This window comes from Plasmodium coatneyi, chromosome 11, assembly GCF_001680005.1.
Source record: "Plasmodium coatneyi strain Hackeri chromosome 11, complete sequence".
Lineage (NCBI taxonomy): Eukaryota > Apicomplexa > Aconoidasida > Haemosporida > Plasmodiidae > Plasmodium > Plasmodium coatneyi.
This window is the reverse complement of record NC_033566.1, coordinates 1,520,056-1,538,617: the sequence shown is the minus strand read 5'-3', so window position 1 is coordinate 1,538,617 and position 18,562 is coordinate 1,520,056. Positions and strand designations below refer to the sequence as shown.

Genomic DNA, 18,562 nt, shown 5'->3' with positions numbered 1-18,562 from the left:
TAGAAATGGAAAAAAAAAAAAAAAAAATTACAGCCACGGTGGAGGCTACAATTAATAGAACCTGAAGGAGGATACCGCGCGAAGTCCTACCACCACGTTGCTTACACAAAAAAAAAAAAAAAAAAAAAAAAAAAGATGCCCCGACCTGGGGAAGATCTCGCTGAACCAATCTGCACCTCTCCGCAGCTGCTCCCACTCCAATTGTTATGCCATTAGAAGTAGGCAAATTGTGCAGATGTGGGAACGCCGCCTTGAATCTGACGAATCAAATGAGGGGAAGCTTTTTTTTTTTTTTTTTTTTCAAATTCATTTTGAACCAGTGTACTGAGAAGGGATCCACTGCTGAGTAGGTGATCGAGCTAGTGATGTGAAAGGGACACCCCTCCCACAGAACGGATGCCAAAAAAAAAAGGGGTCATTTAGGCTAACAGATCAGCCAAGGGGGAGACTCCACCCCCCAACACAAACACCAAGTCAGAACATCCTCTTTCCTTTACCATGTTCTCGAAGAGAAAAGTAATAAAGCGGAACATTCGCAAAGTCACGGGGGACGACAACTCCAATTTGAATGGGCTCCCCAAAGATGAGGGAAAGGAAGATTCTACTCAGGAAGAACCCACAGTGGGGATAACAAGAAGCGAAATACGCGTCGAAGGGAGTGAGGTTGTAGTTCCACCCCCCATCGAAGGGGGATCTGCAACCCAAGACGACGACATCAGTATAAGGGAGCAACCGGATGAGGAAAAACGTGAGGAAGCATTTGGGAGGGACACTGAGAAGGAAGAAAGTAATGACCAAGTGGAGAAGGGATCACATGCGCCCACCAAGAAGGGAAAAGTCAGCAGAAAGGAGAAGAAGAAAAATGAAGAGACGAGAAAGGTTAATAGGATGAACACAAGCTTCCACATCTACAGTGACGATGAAGACGACTGTTATGTAGCCATTCGGAAGAGGAAGCCTGCACAGAAGAGCATCCAAAGTGGATCTATCCAGGTGGATGATTCACTCGACACGGTGCAAGCAGTCAAAGAGGTGGAGGTTAACCCCATCGGAAGTAACGCTGAACAGAGGGAACAACTCCCAGCGGGGTTATCCTCACGGGAGTTTCTCATTCGAAGGTATGGGGTAGATCTACACGAAGGTCCTATCCATCGAACAGGACAAGAAGAGTTACCTACCGATGAGGAGGGAAATAATACTGCATGTGCAATTGGGGGGCAAACAAACATACGAACGTACTCCACACAGGGGAACGAAACTGCACCCATGGGAACAAACTCTTTTGTGTGCGATCCTGAAGCGGAGCGCTATGGAGATAGCCCTATCGATATGAACAGCCTCGATGGGAGTACAAACCAAGTTAAATACTGGCACAACCAGAGGGGGAGTTGTCGAAGGGAGGATGACCAAACGGGGGGGAGATACCCACATGTAGCTTTCCACCAAGAGGAAGCAGCTACAGAGGAAGATGAGGAGGAAAAAAAACTCATCGAAAGGATAAAGCTGAAGAAACAAATATTAAGGAAAAAAAAAAAACTCACTGATAGGTACAGCTACCTACTGGAGGAGGAGGACCACGAAGGAGAGGAGCCTGTCGGTGTTGATTTTTCCCTGGGGATGACTACACAGCAGTTTGGTGGAAAGAAGAAAATTACAACATGGGAAGAGGATGAAGACCAGCACGCACTAACCGAAGACGACCTCGACGTGGACGATATTTACAACTACGAATCGCTAAGCGAAATGAAAAACAGACTGATCATAAAAAAAAATAAAAGTGACGAGGTGGACAGATTTTATGAAGTAGTAGGTGAAGTGCCAACTGAGGGGGATCCCCACCAAACTGGTACCTTCACTAGGGAGTATATAAAACAAATGCACGAAGACGAAATGATTAGCAAAATTGTAGACACAAAAATCATGTCACAGTTGAAGATGGAGAAGAGGGACTTCCCCCATAGGATCACCCACCCGGAAGAGGGTAACACAAGTGATCCATTTTTTGGTGAAGTATCCAAACAGAGTGACGACCCAGTTTGGGTAAATGTGAAGAAGGATTCTTTGCATGGCAATGGTCTGCCTGGCCCCCATTCAGACTTCCCCACCGAGGAAGAAGCAGACGGTTGGCAGGTAAATGGATCCGACAATGCGCAAAATGATAAGGAGGAGAAAAAAGAAGCAAGTGGAAAGTTACCAAACAGTGTCAACCACCTGGATGAAGAGGACTGGCGAAATAGCGCACAAAGCAACGACCATGCGTACCAACAGGAAAATGAAGTCCTCTTCAGTGAGATCAAAAAGACGTTTAAAAAATACGCCGTGTGTAACACACAGATTGTTGAAATGTACGAACATATTCTGGACCTTTTCGAGGAATACAAGTTACTAAAGGATCAATCAGGACAGGCGAAAAGTTTAGAAAAAAATTACAAAAACAAGTATATCGAATTGAAGCAGATCAAAAGGAAGAGGACGAAAGAACTTGTCACCTGTGCAAGCTTCTTTAGATTTTTCTACCACATGATGAAGCTCATCAAGGTGAAAGGCAATCTGTTGGACAACGCATTAGCAGAGTCCTCCGAAATTGACGTCACTTTTTTTATTGTCTACCAGAATTTGAAGTTATACCTTTACAGGAAGTACTACGAAAATTACAAACTCATTTTTATTAAGGATTATATTTACAACGTGAAATATTACAAACGGAAAAAAGAGGGGGATAAAAATGAGTTGGTTAAACAGTTGGTGACCGATGGTGTTGTCCCGAATGGACAATTCGTGCATGACTCCTCCCCCTTTAACGAACACCTTATCAATGAGATAAATGACCCCAATGGGTTCAACGACACGCGTGTGCATTACATGTTCGACGGGTTTTCTAGCAATTACTCGACCGATTCTTCGGCGTCCTCCAATTGGGGGGAGGCCAATACAGATGCAGTGAGGAATGACCAAGAACCTGCATCAAAAAAGAAGAAGCGGAAGGAAGACAAGCAAAAGTACTTCCAAACATCCAAGATGAAAGAATTGAAGAAGAGGTACCTCACAGCGGTTGGAAACATCCTCAAAGACGTCCATTCCCATTTTGCCAATTTTAAAAATGCTATAAAATATTTTTATCTGCTCAAATTACACAACGAAGATTTTTACGTAACACACAGTTGCATGTCCTTATTTGATCCTATTTTTTTTTTTTTTGCAAAATGGGAGTTGCTCTTTTGGGATCCTCTCTACCAATTTTATCAGACCAGAAGGAAAAAAAGGAAGCTACTCTCCTTGGTCGAAGATTTAATTGGGGAGAGCCACTCGGGGGAAATGCATGCCAAGTTTGTGCAACTCTACAGAAATGACGATTTTATCAATGCGAATAACGTTCCTCGGGGGAAGAAACAGTTCGTGTCCCCTGCGTTGAATTGGACATATGGAGATGACACCGCCAATTCGTCACACGAGGTGGACGAAGCAGCTACCCCTGTGGACCCCTTCCCACGGGACCCATCCACCGAAAACGAGATCGATCGTAGTACGCACTCGTCCGAATCGAAGGACGCGCTTTCTTCCACGAGTTCGAGCGCCGCCGTGGGGGGAGGACCTGCAGCGGTGGGTGAATCACCATTCGGGGAAAAACAGCCTATCCGGGAAAAATCACCAATCGGGGAAAAAAAACCCTTGGGGAAAAAGAAAAAATACAAACCCGCGAAGAAACACTTCCACAACAACCCCAGCGTAAAAAGCTTCGAGTGGTACAAATTCATGGACGAGCTCATGTATATCTACCAAGTGGACGACGAAAAGGAAGTCCTGAAAAAGTTGTACGACAAAATTTTTAACAATAAGGTGCACGAATTAGTGGAGGCATGGAATCCCCTATCCTTGAAGCAAAGCTACAATTTGTGCGTAATCCTGGCGGAGTACCTCCTCTACAATGAGGACCGGAAGGAGGTTACCGATATGGTGAAAGAAAAGATAAACAGCTGCGTGTTTACATTTTTCGAGGGCTATAAAAATATAAGTAGCCAAAAAAAAAAAAACATCTTCCTAATGAGGTGTTTAAAAATATTAAAAAGTGTAAGAGGCATCCTCCATATGCTGAGTGACGATGCCCTGCACGATTTTGTTAAAAAAATATTTTACAACTTTGTCCTCACAAATTACGATTATTCCAGCAAATTACACAATTTGATTGTGTCAGCCGTGGTGCACATAATCCTCTCTCTGGGTGTTCCAAAGGAGAGTAAATTTTTCGAAGACATTTCCAGTGTGTTGTGTGGCATCACGGATAGGCTGCGCTCGGGCGACTTCGACTACGGGAAGTTCAAGGTGGAAAATTAGGACCACCGGAAGATTTGTACAATTTGTTGGGAGCAAGCAAAGGGGAGAGTTGTCCAACCGTTTGGGTGGTGCCCACGGGGTGCACTTGTTACCCCACCGCCGACGCGTGTGTGTCATCCTTTACCCATTTGTATAACTCCTATGTGTGTGTTTTTTTTTTTTTTTTTTTTTTTTTTTGGTACCCCCTTGGATGGGTGAAAAGAAGCGAAACTTTACAAAAAGGAACACACAGCATGGGCTAACTGTTCCATCCGTTGGGGCTTCTTTCCCCGCTCGCTCCTCCCTACTAGTGTCTAAATGGACACGTTAGGGCATTTTTGCGTCGTTTGTTTAGTTTGCTATACTTTGTTTTCTTTTTTTTTCATTTTTTATTTCATGCTGACTTGGTCATAATATTTTTCAAACAACGGTTAAAAAAAAAAAAAAAAATATGACTTGTTCATAAATTTAGGTGTATTTTTTTTTTTTTTCGCCAAAATGGCTATTTATGGGGAATAAACAATTGGCATAGATTGGCACAAAATGGCGTAATTTCACACAAATTCATTTGTGCGCACGCCGGGACCAAAATTAAAAGCGCAAAAGGGAACTAAACTTTAAAAAGGAAACTCGCGCTGCGTGTGCGCACGAAGAATCACACAATGTTGTGCATTATGCATATTTAAAAAATTGTAAATACATGCGCCCGCATGTTCAAATGGGGTGTTGACAACCGACGAGGGTGTAAGGGGGGCCACTTTGGCTTAACCCGTCCATATGTAAAATTTCGCTGCGATATCACTCCCCCGCTATGGTGTGGGCTGAACAGGCTGCTCCTGCGAGGGGGCTATGTGCATCATGAAGCCAAACTTGTATTCATTGTTCGGGTAGTCTATGTACCCACTGACCCCAAAGCCTGAGTAGTCCTGCGTAAACACGGCAATCTTCCCACTCGTGTCGATGCTTCCCTGGACTTTCGCATGACGAAAGGAGTAGTCCCACCCCAGACGCATGGCGGATTCCTTCGTCTGCGGAGTGACCTCAAGTTCTGTCCCCAAGGATAACCGATCGGACACTTTCTTAGCATACTGAATTTTATATAAGTGTGTCTGGTTAAGCATAAATTCAGGCGATTTAAAATTTGGCTGCCTGACCACTTGCATGGACAGGACATTATTTTTGTGATTATATCGAAGTCCAAAGGATCCAATGGATGCACAATTGGATGCAATATATGTTAGGTCCACCCCGGTTTGAAATTTCTTACTCAACATTTGTGTGTATGACGCATTAAAGATCCAAGTACCCTGCCATATGGTCTTCACGCTGTAGGTGTATATAGGCTTGTTAACCTCTACAGCCATTTCGTACATATTCCTAGTATCGCTTTTCGCATAAGTGTTAAAATTGAGCTTACAGTCAATGCTGTTGTCTATTCTTTTGCAAAATCTTCCATTCACACTACCATCAATGTTTATTCTGCTAATCATTAGCAAGCTGTTATCGCTGTTGGTGAAGTTTGCCCCGAACTGGTACAAGTACCCGACGTCCCTTAAGGTTGTCCCAAGGAAAAGTGTGTGTGTCGACTGTAAGTATTTGTTCACGCTTTTATCCACTTCGAATCTGAACCCATCGAAGTTGTCTTGTGTAGTTATAAACTTATATTCTTTGTTTAAGTTTTCAAAGAGCAAAGCATTTGGAGCGTCGAATGAATTCACCAAAGAAGAGTTGGCTAGATCCTTCAACGCATTGGAATCGTCTTCATTCATTTTATTTTTCTGCCCATCTATATCGTTATCTGCTAAGGTGCTCTTTTCCCCTTCTTTGGGCATTTCGTTTGATTTTTCCTCACACTGGGTGATGCAGCTAAGCCTCCCCCTCATCCATCCATTCCTGATCCACCCATCCCTCCTCCACAGAGATGCATTCCCTTTTTTCAAGACGTCCAGGAAAGGGTACCTACATTTTTCCAAGTGCTCTCCTCTTTCTCTACGCCATCTTTGCAAAAATCCAAGTCCCGCAATTTCCATAATTACAGCTGTGTGTAAGCGTCTATGCAAGGGTACCTGTCTGTGCAGTTACGCGTATGCTCCTTCTTTGCACATGTTTTTGCCTGGTGGGATCCCTGGCGTGTCACGTTTTATGGTTGAGTCTACTTCTGCTAGTCACCTTTTCCTCACTTCGCCTGTGCGCGTACTACCGCCTGTCCGCTCACGCGTCGTGATTTTTGCTTTCCGCTTTGGCCTCCTCGTCACATTGGGGGGCAGCTCGCATTTGCCGTCGTTCGTCGTGGAGTCTGCCCTGTGTCGGGGTCCCTTCCGTTTGTTCTTCAAACCGCGGGGTGGATTCCACTCCTTCTGCTTCCTCTACTACTAATTTTTTTTTTTTTTTTTTTTTTTTTTTTTTCGTCCGTTCTGTGCGCTCACATAGCAGCGTATCAATTTGGTAATAAAAATGGTTGACTCCCTCGGGGGGACATAACGTAGTTTACACAAAAAGGAGGGCTACTCTCACATGTTATTTTACGACGTGGCGATGAGCAACACCAAATGGGGAGTGAGGAAGTCCTCTACCTACTCGTTTGCGTTTGTTTAAAATTTTCTCGTTCTCACTGGGCTGTTTTTTTTATTATTATTTATTTTTTTTTTACTATTATTTTTATTATTTGTACTTTTTTTTTTGGCTCCTTTTTTGCCTCTTTTCCGTACCCATTTTTTTCCACCTTTCGGACCTCATCCTTTTTTTCCCTGCTCACCGTGCAGCATATTTTTGTGAGGGCTCAACTTCACGGCCGGCAATATTTTAGAGATTCACAGGTGAGTATATTTCCTGCCACTTCACATTCACTTAACCCTTTTTGGTCGGTGCGACTTTTGCGAAGGTTCCTTTTTTTTTTTTTAATTTTCTCCACCAACGTCATTTGTATGTGCCTGCACGAAATGTGGTATCTTCCCCTTTTCTGCATTTTTTTTTTTTTTCTTTTCTGAACTCAGATGTATATTTTTGGCCGCGGTAGGAGGGACTTTGCCCAGGTGGGAATTTTGCATTGGTCCATGTAACGATTGATCCATCTGTTCGTTTTCCCACCTGCGGGCGTAGAAGATCAGGTCATTTTTACCAGGGTGTTGCCCTATACATTTTGCATCACCACGGCGGATCATAGTGTGCCCTACGCCTGTACATGCATTTACACACTCATCGGTTTCTGCGGGTTAACCCATATTGTATGCCAACATAATTCTGTAGCAACCTCGTCAGGGGATGCATGCGAAATGGGGGAGGGTTAACTCCGCACCAGAAGAAGCAGATTTTTTCCCCCTCCATATATGTGTTCCCCCTTTTGGTCATTTCACTCGTGGGCCAGACCGCTTCCTTGCCACCACGACATCACCACAGTTGGCTGGTTACCCGAATAAGTGGAACCGTTTTAGGTGTAACGACATGCACGTGAAATATGACTGCAAGGGGGGTCTCATCTTCTCGGAAGGAAACCTTTCCATTGGTTGGTTCATCCATGCTTTATCCTCTCCCGCTCCGTGTGCACGCTCGATAGAGTTTTACGCTAAGTATGGATATGTGCATGTGTCCTCCACAAAAACATACTTTACAAAGCACCCACGGGAGTTACGTGGGACTTTCCTCCCCCCGTCCCCTTCCCCGCTGTGCTCATTGCAGCAGAGTGCACCTCCTGGAAAACACAACCAAGTGAGAACCAACGCAAATGGTGACTCACCTGGTCATTCTTATAAGCACCCATTCGATCTATCCATTTGGGAGAACGATCTCGCTCCGCGTGTGTCCCCTTTAGACTATCGGACCAGCCTTGCGGAGGGAGAAAAACAAATGAACGTTTCTTTTATACGGAACTGTTCGCCTGTTGGTTGGATCACCCCATAGTCGTTTGGGGGGACGCAGATGGTTCAGTGAATAATTATTTGTGGGATCCGACTATAGAGCGGAGCCTACCAGGTGGGTTGGTAGCAAGTCTGCCAAACTGGTGAAGGAGAGATATAAGAACACCGACTACCTTTCACCCCAAAGGGGGAAGGTGAAAAATTCATCCGAATATAGGACAAGCAGGAAAAGCTTCCAAATGTTGCCACAAGCGCTGCGTAAATTAGGAACACCTTTTTGAGGTCCCCATAAGGGAACCCCCCATCCGTTTTATTTTTTATCTTTCTTTCCCCCCTTCCCTATGTTACACCATTTGGGGGCAACCGTATAGAGAAAACCAGTTCGTATGTTTTCCTGAATTTGTTCCCTGGAGAGAGGAAAGCACGCGTTTGTTTGCTTGCGCCATATGTATAGTTGCTCGCACGCCCATTTGTGCCTATTAACCCGCGGGTGGAGTTCCACCCGGTCGCTGCGTTTTTTTAAAAAAAAAAAAATGTTAACAGGGAGTGGCTCCAACGGGAGGGAAGTTTCCCCAATTCATTCGTTGCAGTTTACTGCTTCGCCATTTTTTACCGTCTCGTGAATATTTCTACCGTGAGGCACGCGAAGGTAAAACATGCGCATAACGGTTGAGTGAGAATTCCGTCACTGCACGGGGCAATAAAATATATGCCCCCCCGAACGACACGATTTTTTCTTCATTTCCCGGCTTTTTTCCACCCCGTGAGAAGTGCCGTGCGTAGTGTTTCACCAACTTTGCGCAAGTTTTCTCCTTTGGCGGAGTGACGCGATTCGTCATATGGGAGTCCCTAAACGGAAAAGGGAAGACCATTCGGCATTTTTTAATTTTCAAATGATGAAGAAGCAACAGGGGGATTATCCAAAGTATAATTATCATATAAAGTTAGTCACCCGGTAGGGTATCTCTTTTTTTTTTTTTTTTTTTTTTTTTTTTGTTCTTTTTTGTTCTTTTTTGTGCGTTTTATTTTTTTTTTCCATTTTGCTTTTCCCCTCACTGTGCGCGAGAACGAGGAGAGCGGGTAAATGAAGGTTTCCCGTGCGTGTTCCTGTCTCTCTGGCTGGGCGTTCGCAAGGAAATTGGCCAAGGGAGTCCACCCACCACGTGACAACGCCATCACCACTTGATCGGTTCCCCGCTTTTCCGTTCACCGATTGTTTGGCAAAATGATGAAGCACAGCATCAAGGGGCTGTACTGCTTCATCGACGAGATCCGGAACTGCAAGTGCCTGGAGGACGAGGAGAAAACGGTGTTGCAGGAAATAATAAAAATAAAGAAAAAGTTCAACGAGAAGAATATTAGCAACTATAAGAGGAAGAAGTACATATGGAAGCTGATCTACTGTCACATATTAGGGTACGGCATTTCGCTGTCCTACCTAGACATAATAAAATTAATGAGCAGCACCAACTTCAGTGACAAATATTGCGGCTACACAGCCCTCTCCCTGCTGGTTAGCGAAAACAACGAAATGCTTCACATGATGATTAGCACAATTAAGCTGGACCTCAAAAGCAATGACGAGAAGGTGAATTTTCTGGCGCTGCATTTTGCTAGCCAAAAAATCAATGACCTGCTTATTGAAAATATGTATGAAGATATACTTCACATAGTCACGTCGAATTATATCTACAAGCCGAATATTAGGAAGAAGGCCTTCCTCTGTTTAGCCAACATTTACAAAAAGAGACACGACCTCTTACTGAAGAATAAAACCGAGTTGGAGATTTTCAAATTTCTAGACCAGAATCTTAACGAAGTAAATATGTTTAACGTTTTTGCTTATCTCAATTTGATTTATGTGATCATTTTGGTTTTCCAAAAATATGAGGCCATGCAAAACTACCAGGAGAGGCAAAAGAGGAGGAAGAAAAAGCACCCCAAAAAAAGTGGTGACGATGATAACGTGGATGGTAACGACGATGATGACGACAATGACAATAGTTATGACAATAGTGATGAAAATAGTGATGAAAATAGTGATGACTATAGTGATGATGTGGCGGGTGGCAACCGACGAGAGGAACACCCAATCAAACGGGAAGACCTCAAAGTGGACCCCACCAACTCCACCAGTTTCAGCAACAAACGAATCATCTCCCTAAATATAAAGGACGAGGTGAAGCGGATGGGCTACCACAAACACAGCAACTCCTCCCTCTCGAACGAACAGAGCTTTCTCTACAATGACTTGAAGAAGGTAGACAAGATCATGGAAATCGACTCACAGTGCAGTTTAAACTTGGACGAAATAAATTTCATTGAAATAAGGAAGTACGTAAATAAATATATCCACTTCATCCTGAACGTGCTATACCTCATTTTGGACGAAAATTTAAAAATCGACGAAGGGTTCTACTACAGCCAGTTTAGGTACCCCTTCCTGCTCATCAAGTGTCTGCAAATGGTGCAGCTGTACGATCTGCACGGCTTGTCCCAAAACACCATAAACAATATTAACGATATTCTACACAAGATAGTTAGTAAGCCGTTTAAGAAGCTGCAGGGGAAGGTAAGCTTCGAAACGGGGAAAACTAAAAATGGGCGCTCTGTCCTACAAAACCTGTCCAGCTCACACAACATGAGTGCGAACGATCGTGGCGTTTCCCATGTGGATAGGAGGAACATCTTCCGGAAGAGCTTCTCCAAAAACAGCTTCTACATGGGGATGAAAAAATCCAAGGAGGAGTTAAGAAATGAGAAAAGTACCACCTACATAGAATACGCCATCATCTACGAATGTTGCAATGTGTACAATTTTTTGGGTAATAAAATTGAAGACCGAAATAGGGATATCATTCTGTGCCTTATTACAAACTCCTTCGACTCAAAAAAGTCCAACATAAATTATGTCATACTGAACAGCTTGGCAAAGCTAAAAATGAACAACAAAATATACAGCCTGTTGGAAAACCACATCATGCACCTGATCAATCTGCTAAACAATGACGACATAACAATAAAACTGCAAACCTTTAACATCCTTTTCAACCTGTGCAACAACACTAATTGGAAGCTTCTCATAAATGTGTTTCTTCACCATTTACCATACATCGATCCGTACATACAAAATGAGGTCATCATAAAAATATCAATCCTTGCAGAAAATTTCTCACCAGACTTGTCCTGGTATATTGACGTTATATTCAAACTGATTGAAATTACTTATAGATCCATCTTCCCTGAGGTGTGGTTTCGCCTTGTCCAAATTGTTACTGGCTTTGTCGAAGGGGCAGACAAATCGGACAAAGCGGCAGACAAAACAGACAAAGCAACCAACACGGCCAAAAAGGAAAGTATCCCATCTGATAACAGCAAAGTTAAGGAGGAACAGAAGGTACAGACCTACGCTGCCATGAAATGTTACAAATATTTAGCCGATAAGTATACAAAAATTGAGCTTCTCATCGATTTGTGTTCCTACATTATTGGCTCCTTTGGCCACCTCATAAAGGAAAAAGTACCCATGAGTAACCAGCTCAAAGTTCTAGAAACGTACTTCACCCTCGGGTCATCCAACACGAAATGTGTCATCCTCATGGCCATCATGAAAATGGTCTTCTACGATAGTAAACTCATGTCTCCGGTGAAGAAAATTCTCACCAACTGTATCACACACACAGACCTGGAACTGCAAACCAGGGCCTGCGAGTTCCTGAACCTCTGCAACTTGAACAACCCCAGCGTCCTCAGCTACCTGCTGAAGGGCATGCCACTTTATCACACGAAGAAGGTGCACGAGAATTTCCTCATCAAGCGCCTCCTGGAGAAGAACAAGTGAGTTTACATAAATTACCCCCGTGTGGACAAATCACCCCGTGGGGTGCAGCGATTTATAATAATATTACAACACCAACCTGGTACACCCCCCTGCAGGCACGCTGTGATCGACTTCAACGAAAAGGACAACTCCCTCAAATACGAAAAACACCAGGAGAAAGCCAAGTCGGGCAGCAGACACGAACAGAACTACAAGGACGACAACAGCCCCAGCGACGACAGCCGCAACAAGGGTTCGTCTTCCACCTCCTCCGATGGAAGTTACAACGTCAAAGTTAGAAGAAAAATGAGCAACGTGTCAGCAGCCTCATCCGGAAATTCAAAAAAATCCACATCCACCTTGTCTACACACAAAACGAAAAACTCAAGTGAGGACCACACGGATGATAACGCCAAGCTCTTTAAGTCGCTCTGCTTACAGAAGGCAAACAACATTAACGACCTTTGGTTCAATGCTTGCCTTTTGGACAAGTCCCTTTTTTTTAAGAACACCGTTTTATCCATCCTTATAAAACAAAAGTACCAGGAGAATAAGGCCATCCTCACCTTTTACGTGAAAAATATATCCAAGACGATGGTGAATTTGGCGAGGTAGGTCTCTTCGGGGGGAACCACCCTGTCCTCGTTGGCAAAACTCTGCTTACGTGAAGCGCATGTTTTCGCTACTCCACATTGCTGCATCACATTGCAAGTTTACATTGCTACTTCATTTTGATTTCCCCCCCTTAGCATCCGCATTGAGGACTGCGAACATATGAACATAAAGGAAGCCAAAATTGTGATGAACGAAAAAATAGACCCGGACGATGTATACGTCCATAAAATTATAATTACCATTTCGGACATTTTTTACAATATCCCCAGTATTTACTTCAACGTCCTGACCCCCAACTCGGCGGTAAGTGGGCTCCTTCACCGACGTGCTGCTAACCCATGTGGTGCATATCCTAAGCGGCGCCCTCACAAACGGAACACACACATTATTACTTGCATTCCCCACCCCGTTGTAGAACGCGAGTCTGTCTTCCAAGCTGCCCATCCTGATAACGCGCTTCATCAAGGAGAACAAAATGAACGAGGCGACTTTCAAGATTTACTGGAAGGCCCTTACGCAGGTCCACAACGAGGACATCATAATGGGCGTCCCAAAATTTTCCAAAAAGTACTTTTTCAACTATCTGATCAACGCGTTTAACTTTTACATTTTGAAGGTAACTTGGAAAAGGTGCACTGTCAGGAGGCCACTGCTATGTGCACACCGATGCCTCATCTAATGGTTCATGCTGATCAGCTGCATCACCATCATCATCTGTGCCACTTCTCTCCCCCCACTCCTGCAGATCGGCTCGCTCATCTGTGCCTCCGGCTACATACACTTCCCCGTCTCGGACAGCGAAAACAAAATTTTAATTCTCGTGAAGATTCGGCACGAGATGAAAGGGTACGCCAAACGGATCCACGACCACGCTGCGTCGTGCGTACACATCGATACGAACATGTTAAGGCGAACAGGCAGCGCATTATTTATTATTTATTTTATTTATTATTTTTTTTTCCCCCCCGTAGGTGCCAGATCTCAGTCGTGTCCAGCATCAAGCACTTGAACAACTACCTGAACAAAATATTTGAAATTTATCTTATAAAGAATAAATAGGACGGAGAAAACTCGCGTGGAAATGCCGCAGCTTTATGGAGCTATGCGCACACACGCATACTTGATGTTTAATGTTTAATGTTTAATGTTTAATTTTTTTTTTTTTTTTTTTTTCGCTAGCTGAAGGGGATTCCCAATTTGGCTTGAACATATGGCAGCTATTTTGGTATTTAATTTTCATATAATTTTTTTTTCATGCAAATATCTTTGCAACACCTTTTTTTGAGACGTTTTTTTTATCTATTTTTTTGGGATATGCGCGATGGAGGAGAGTCCCCCTTTTTTGTCCCTCCCCGGCGTCGTTTCATTGTATGATTTCTCGTTGATTTGTTTGTTTTCCGTTTGAACAACATGGACGACGCGTTTGCCGCTACTCCACATGGTGATTACTACCTATGCATCATTTCATCTCCCTTGTTTGCGCACATGTTGCCCCCTTTTTTTTTTGTCTTTTTTTTCAAAACGTTAATTCTGAATAGTACCTCCAAAGCTTCAATTTTTTTTAATAAAACGAGACCACCTATGTGGACCATTTTGTACGTCCGCATATGGAAACCAAGAGGTGTTCCGCTTGTCCCCCTTTTATGCAGCGTGTGAAGAGACGATCGAATGTCTATATGGGCAATCATTGCAGACATAATGTAGTCACCCAATCAACTTGCAGCGTCTTTCTTGGGGCCAGTACAGAAATGCTCTATGAGATGCATGACTGGTTAGGTTGATTTTCCTCTCAGTAAAGCTTAATCATGGAGACAAAATAAATAAAAAAAAAAACACAACACATCAGCTGACGTTTTGGGGAGAATAAAGGAACCTTGGACAACTATTTCCTTTTTTTCTTTTTTGCGCTTATTTGTGTGTACGCAAGTTAGCCCTTACTGGGGGCATATGTTGGTGTGTTTTTTCATCCCCCCACCGGTTGTCCCAACCGAAAGGTCTACTTGCCATTGCTCTGGTCGTCAAAACGTGGACGCATCAATAGTGACGTCAGAGTGAACCACGTAAGAGAGAACGTATTAGTTGCAGCTAAGCGTAGCATGTCGTAACGCGAAACGCAGGAAAGGTTACATTTTTCGGTCCCCCCCTTACGTGGAAAAATTATGAACACCTTCTTCCTATATCGTATCGCCAAGAGGAAAAAATTAACCGTGCAGCAAAGGGGAAATAACGCGGCAGGTAAAGAAAAAGACTCTTCTTCATCCTTTATAATTGCCACTTCAACACTTCACCGCCCCCCCGGACAGTGTGGAGGGGAATTTTCCTTAATCCACCTATGACCGAAGCGGACATGCACCAAAGGTATATGTACATGTAGGCGCTATGTCATTAGTGAGGATGGACTTTCCTTCCTAATTTGTCGCATTTGTGGTGATGGTGGTGGGGGGTTTATTCCCGGCGTCATTTGCCACTTAGCTGCCAAGCTGTGTACATACATCCAGGCGTGCACGAACTGTACGTACCCCCCCCTTCCTACATGCCTGTACATATATTTTTTTTTTTGGTATACCAAGAGGCGCACATTTGCGTGGTGAATACCTTTATTCACAACTCGTCTGCTTGCATTCACCCCGGGCAAAAAAACCTCTTCACCACAAGTACCTTCTCTGCATCCTCCGTACGCCGGTGCGCAGTGCCTAGGGTGAGTACATATGCATAGTACATATGCACAGCACCTGTGTAAATGCGTAGGCCACTCATATGCGCGCCTTTATACCTGTACGCTCACGTTAAGGGCGCTACCCAAAGGAACCTTCCTGCATATGTTCTTGCCAGGCGTAAATTTTCACCTGCACGTGTACAGGTAAAAACGACGCAATATCATGTACATAAAATTGTTATGTACATATGAGCTCCTTTTTTTTTTTTTTTTTTTTTCTTCCTTTTGTGCAAATTTAGCTTTTCCTGCGTTTTAAATTTCCGCGTGGGTAAATACATGGATATGGATAGGCTACTGCAGCGTAGCGCAGTACAGCATTATAACGATCGCCCGTTTGGCCACCCCCGACTGCTCTCAATTTTATTTTTATTTATTTTTTTTTATTTTTTTTTTGCTTCCCGTTTCTTCTTCTTTTCCTTTCATTTCCTTCACGTTGCTATATTTATTTATTTTTTTTTTTCGAACATTTCCACGCCTTCACCTGTGCTAATCGCCTGAATGGTTCCCCCCTTCCCCACGAACAATATGCGAAAGGAAAACTACAGATGCTGTGCAGAATGTAAATACAAGCGTAAATAACTTTGTACAGGCGCAAAAGCGTATATTTCTGCGCATGGGCGTACGTTATTTTGCTTTATCGCGAATGGGCTGCTGACGCGGATTCCCCCTATAACCCGCAGGAATATATCCCCCTCATAAACCACATGCTCGCCTTCGCGTAAACATTCAAGTACCTGCAAATGCCTAGCGTATCTTTCTGCTCTTTTTTTTTTTTTGAACATAGAGTTGCATAGGAACTAAGAAAAAGAAAAAAAATTGGAGCATATGCTTGTGCTTGTACTGCTTCATGAGATTGTAGTGTTTCATATGACTGACCTGGAGAACGCGCGAGCTCACGCATTCGCCCCAGTTTGTTTTATGACCATCCCACAACCAGTCGGTTGTTGGAAACGAACTACCTAGTACGTTGCATTCACATCAACCAGCCAAGCACTACGCTCGACCCCGCATGTACAGGAGTACATTAGCCTACGTGAGCATACATGTCAGAATACATGTGAGCACATGCCGTAGCAACTTACGTTCCCGCATGTAACTGATCAGCCATCCCGGAGAAGGTCCCACCCCGCCAGCGTTGATCGCTTCGAACTCACTTGTTCTTCTCCCCCCACGTTCATATTGAAGGAAGGTTTTTCACTCTACTGTGTTGTACTGTCTGTATCGCTCGTTCTTATTTTATTTATTTTTTTTATTCCCATTTGTGAGAATAACCCCCCCCTGTTGGCTGTCTGCCCCTTTCACGTTCTACATTTAAAACGCCAAAATGACGGAGGCCGAGAAGATAAATGTGGAGAAGCCCGACTTCGACGCGTACAATGAGAAGCTGGGAAGCATTTCCGAATCGATTGACCAAGTGAAGAAGAAAATTGTAAGTCTCCCTCGGCGTGGTTACCGTGACGGTCGCATAACCTCCAACACGTTCATCACATACTTGCTGACGCAGCGATCACATACTTGCTAATGTGATATACTTCTTTCCCCCCTATAGGAAAACCTGCAGAAGGAAATAAAAGTGGCCAACAAGGGCAAGGAGGAGTTCAACAAGAAGAAGAAGGACATCGTGACGAGGATCGATGGAGTGCAGCAGGAAATAGACAAGCTGGAAAATGAAAGGAGAAAAATATTAGACGAAATGGATAAGAAGCAAAAGCATAAGAAGGAACTGAAGGTGAATGCACAGAACATGAAAAAGCAAATAGGTTTCCACAACGAAGAAGACATAGAGAAAAAAATAAAAGAAATAGAAAATAAGCTAATGACCTCAACTATCTCCATTAAGGAGGAAAAGCTGCTCATTAATCAGATCCAAGCACTGAACAAGAATAAGCCACTACTTTCCTCTTACAGTAAAATGGAAAATGAAGCTAGCAAGTATGACGACGAATCCATTGTCCCACTGAAAAGTCGCATGGATTCTATCCGAGAACAAATTAACAAACTGAGGAATGAAAAAAAGAATGAAAGGAATAAACTGAAGGAGTTGCAAAATAGCTACCAAGAGAAAAATAGCAAACTGAACGAACTAAATAACCTAAGAGACAGCTACTCCAAAAAAATGAACAGCTATTTTATCGAGAGAAGGAACCTAACCGTTGAGATGGAGGAGAAAAGGCAGCAGTATAGAAGTTACAAAATGAACATACTGCAAGCCAAGCAACAGAAGTTGAAGGAGGACAGGGAAAGGAAAAACCTCGAGATCGAAAAGCAATCTCTGGAAAAGGAACTCGAAGATATAGACCTGTTACCTTACAGGGAGGAGCTAGCTTTAATAGAAAATATGCTCGTTTATTTAAAAAAAATACAAGAAGAAACAAAATTGGAGGAGGCAAAGAAGCAGCAAAGCAACGCCTCCACAAAGAAAGTCAATGGGGATGTAAACGACACAGAAACAAACAAACAACAAACAGATGATGCACCCGAGAAAGGCAAAAATGAAGGAAAGAAAACCAAAGGCGGCAAAAAGGACAAGCATAAAATGTTCAAACTGGACATGAACATTCTCTGTTACTTCGTCACTGCGGGGATAAATCCTCCCGTCAGTTTTGATGAGGTGGATTCTTGCATTTCCAAGTTGGTAGAGAAGAAGGAGTTTTATGAGAGCAAGCGGGAGGAGAGCGTCAAGAATGTGGAAAACAGGAGGGCAGACTTGACGGGCAAGATTAAGGGTAAGCCACCTCATCCGCGTCGGTTATGTGTGCCTATCGGAGCGAAGCGCATATAAATAAACACACACACACATATACGCAAAGAGAGAGAAAGGCGTCACGAACGGTGGAACAGGTGCATCACCCCCTTCTGTTTTTAACAATGTTACATTACTATATTTTTTCACCCCAATGTGACTTTACCCCTTTTTTAGAAATCGAGGACAAATTGACGGCCTTCAAACCCAGCGAACAGGAGAAAGCCCCGAAACCCAACAAGGCCAAGGCCTGAGCTATCAGTGCGGAAGAGGACCAATAAACCACTGCTAATATAACCTGCAACCGTGCGTGCTTCTTAGCCCCCCCGTGTGCATCAGTGCGATCTGTACCTGTTTGTCTCTCTCACGGTATTTCTGTGTATGTCCATGTGTGTGCCTGCATGTTTGTGTGTCTGCATATTTGTGTGCGTCTTTGCCGTGTACCCACTTTAGTTTTCCATTTTGCTCCTTCGTTCATGTTCGTATCTGTGTCTGTGTCTGTA

General features: G+C 43.6%; 4 protein-coding genes across 4 annotated transcripts; 3 read left to right on the top strand and 1 right to left on the bottom strand.

Annotated features, from left to right (window-relative positions):
• Positions 1-498: 498 nt before the first annotated feature.
• PCOAH_00035100 (Uncharacterized protein) lies at positions 499-4,332 on the top strand (the record flags this gene model as incomplete). Its single annotated transcript, XM_020060301.1, has 1 exon — positions 499-4,332. One exon carries the CDS (start codon positions 499-501, stop codon positions 4,330-4,332), a length of 3,834 nt encoding a protein of 1,277 aa, XP_019915727.1.
• Positions 4,333-5,120: 788 nt separating this feature from the next.
• Positions 5,121-6,341, bottom strand: PCOAH_00035090 (Mitochondrial import receptor; the record flags this gene model as incomplete). Its single annotated transcript, XM_020060300.1, has 2 exons — positions 5,121-6,177; positions 6,214-6,341. 2 exons carry the CDS (start codon positions 6,339-6,341, stop codon positions 5,121-5,123), a joined length of 1,185 nt encoding a protein of 394 aa, XP_019915882.1.
• Positions 6,342-9,390: 3,049 nt separating this feature from the next.
• Positions 9,391-13,659, top strand: PCOAH_00035080 (Alpha adaptin-like protein; the record flags this gene model as incomplete). Its single annotated transcript, XM_020060299.1, has 6 exons — positions 9,391-12,002; positions 12,102-12,596; positions 12,735-12,903; positions 13,016-13,216; positions 13,346-13,446; positions 13,572-13,659. 6 exons carry the CDS (start codon positions 9,391-9,393, stop codon positions 13,657-13,659), a joined length of 3,666 nt encoding a protein of 1,221 aa, XP_019915731.1.
• A 2,981-nt stretch (positions 13,660-16,640) lies between these two features.
• PCOAH_00035070 (Uncharacterized protein) lies at positions 16,641-18,313 on the top strand (the record flags this gene model as incomplete). Its single annotated transcript, XM_020060298.1, has 3 exons — positions 16,641-16,745; positions 16,866-18,042; positions 18,237-18,313. The coding sequence occupies 3 exons, from the start codon at positions 16,641-16,643 to the stop codon at positions 18,311-18,313; spliced, it is 1,359 nt and encodes a 452-aa protein (XP_019915876.1).
• Between the last annotated feature and the right edge of the window lie 249 nt (positions 18,314-18,562).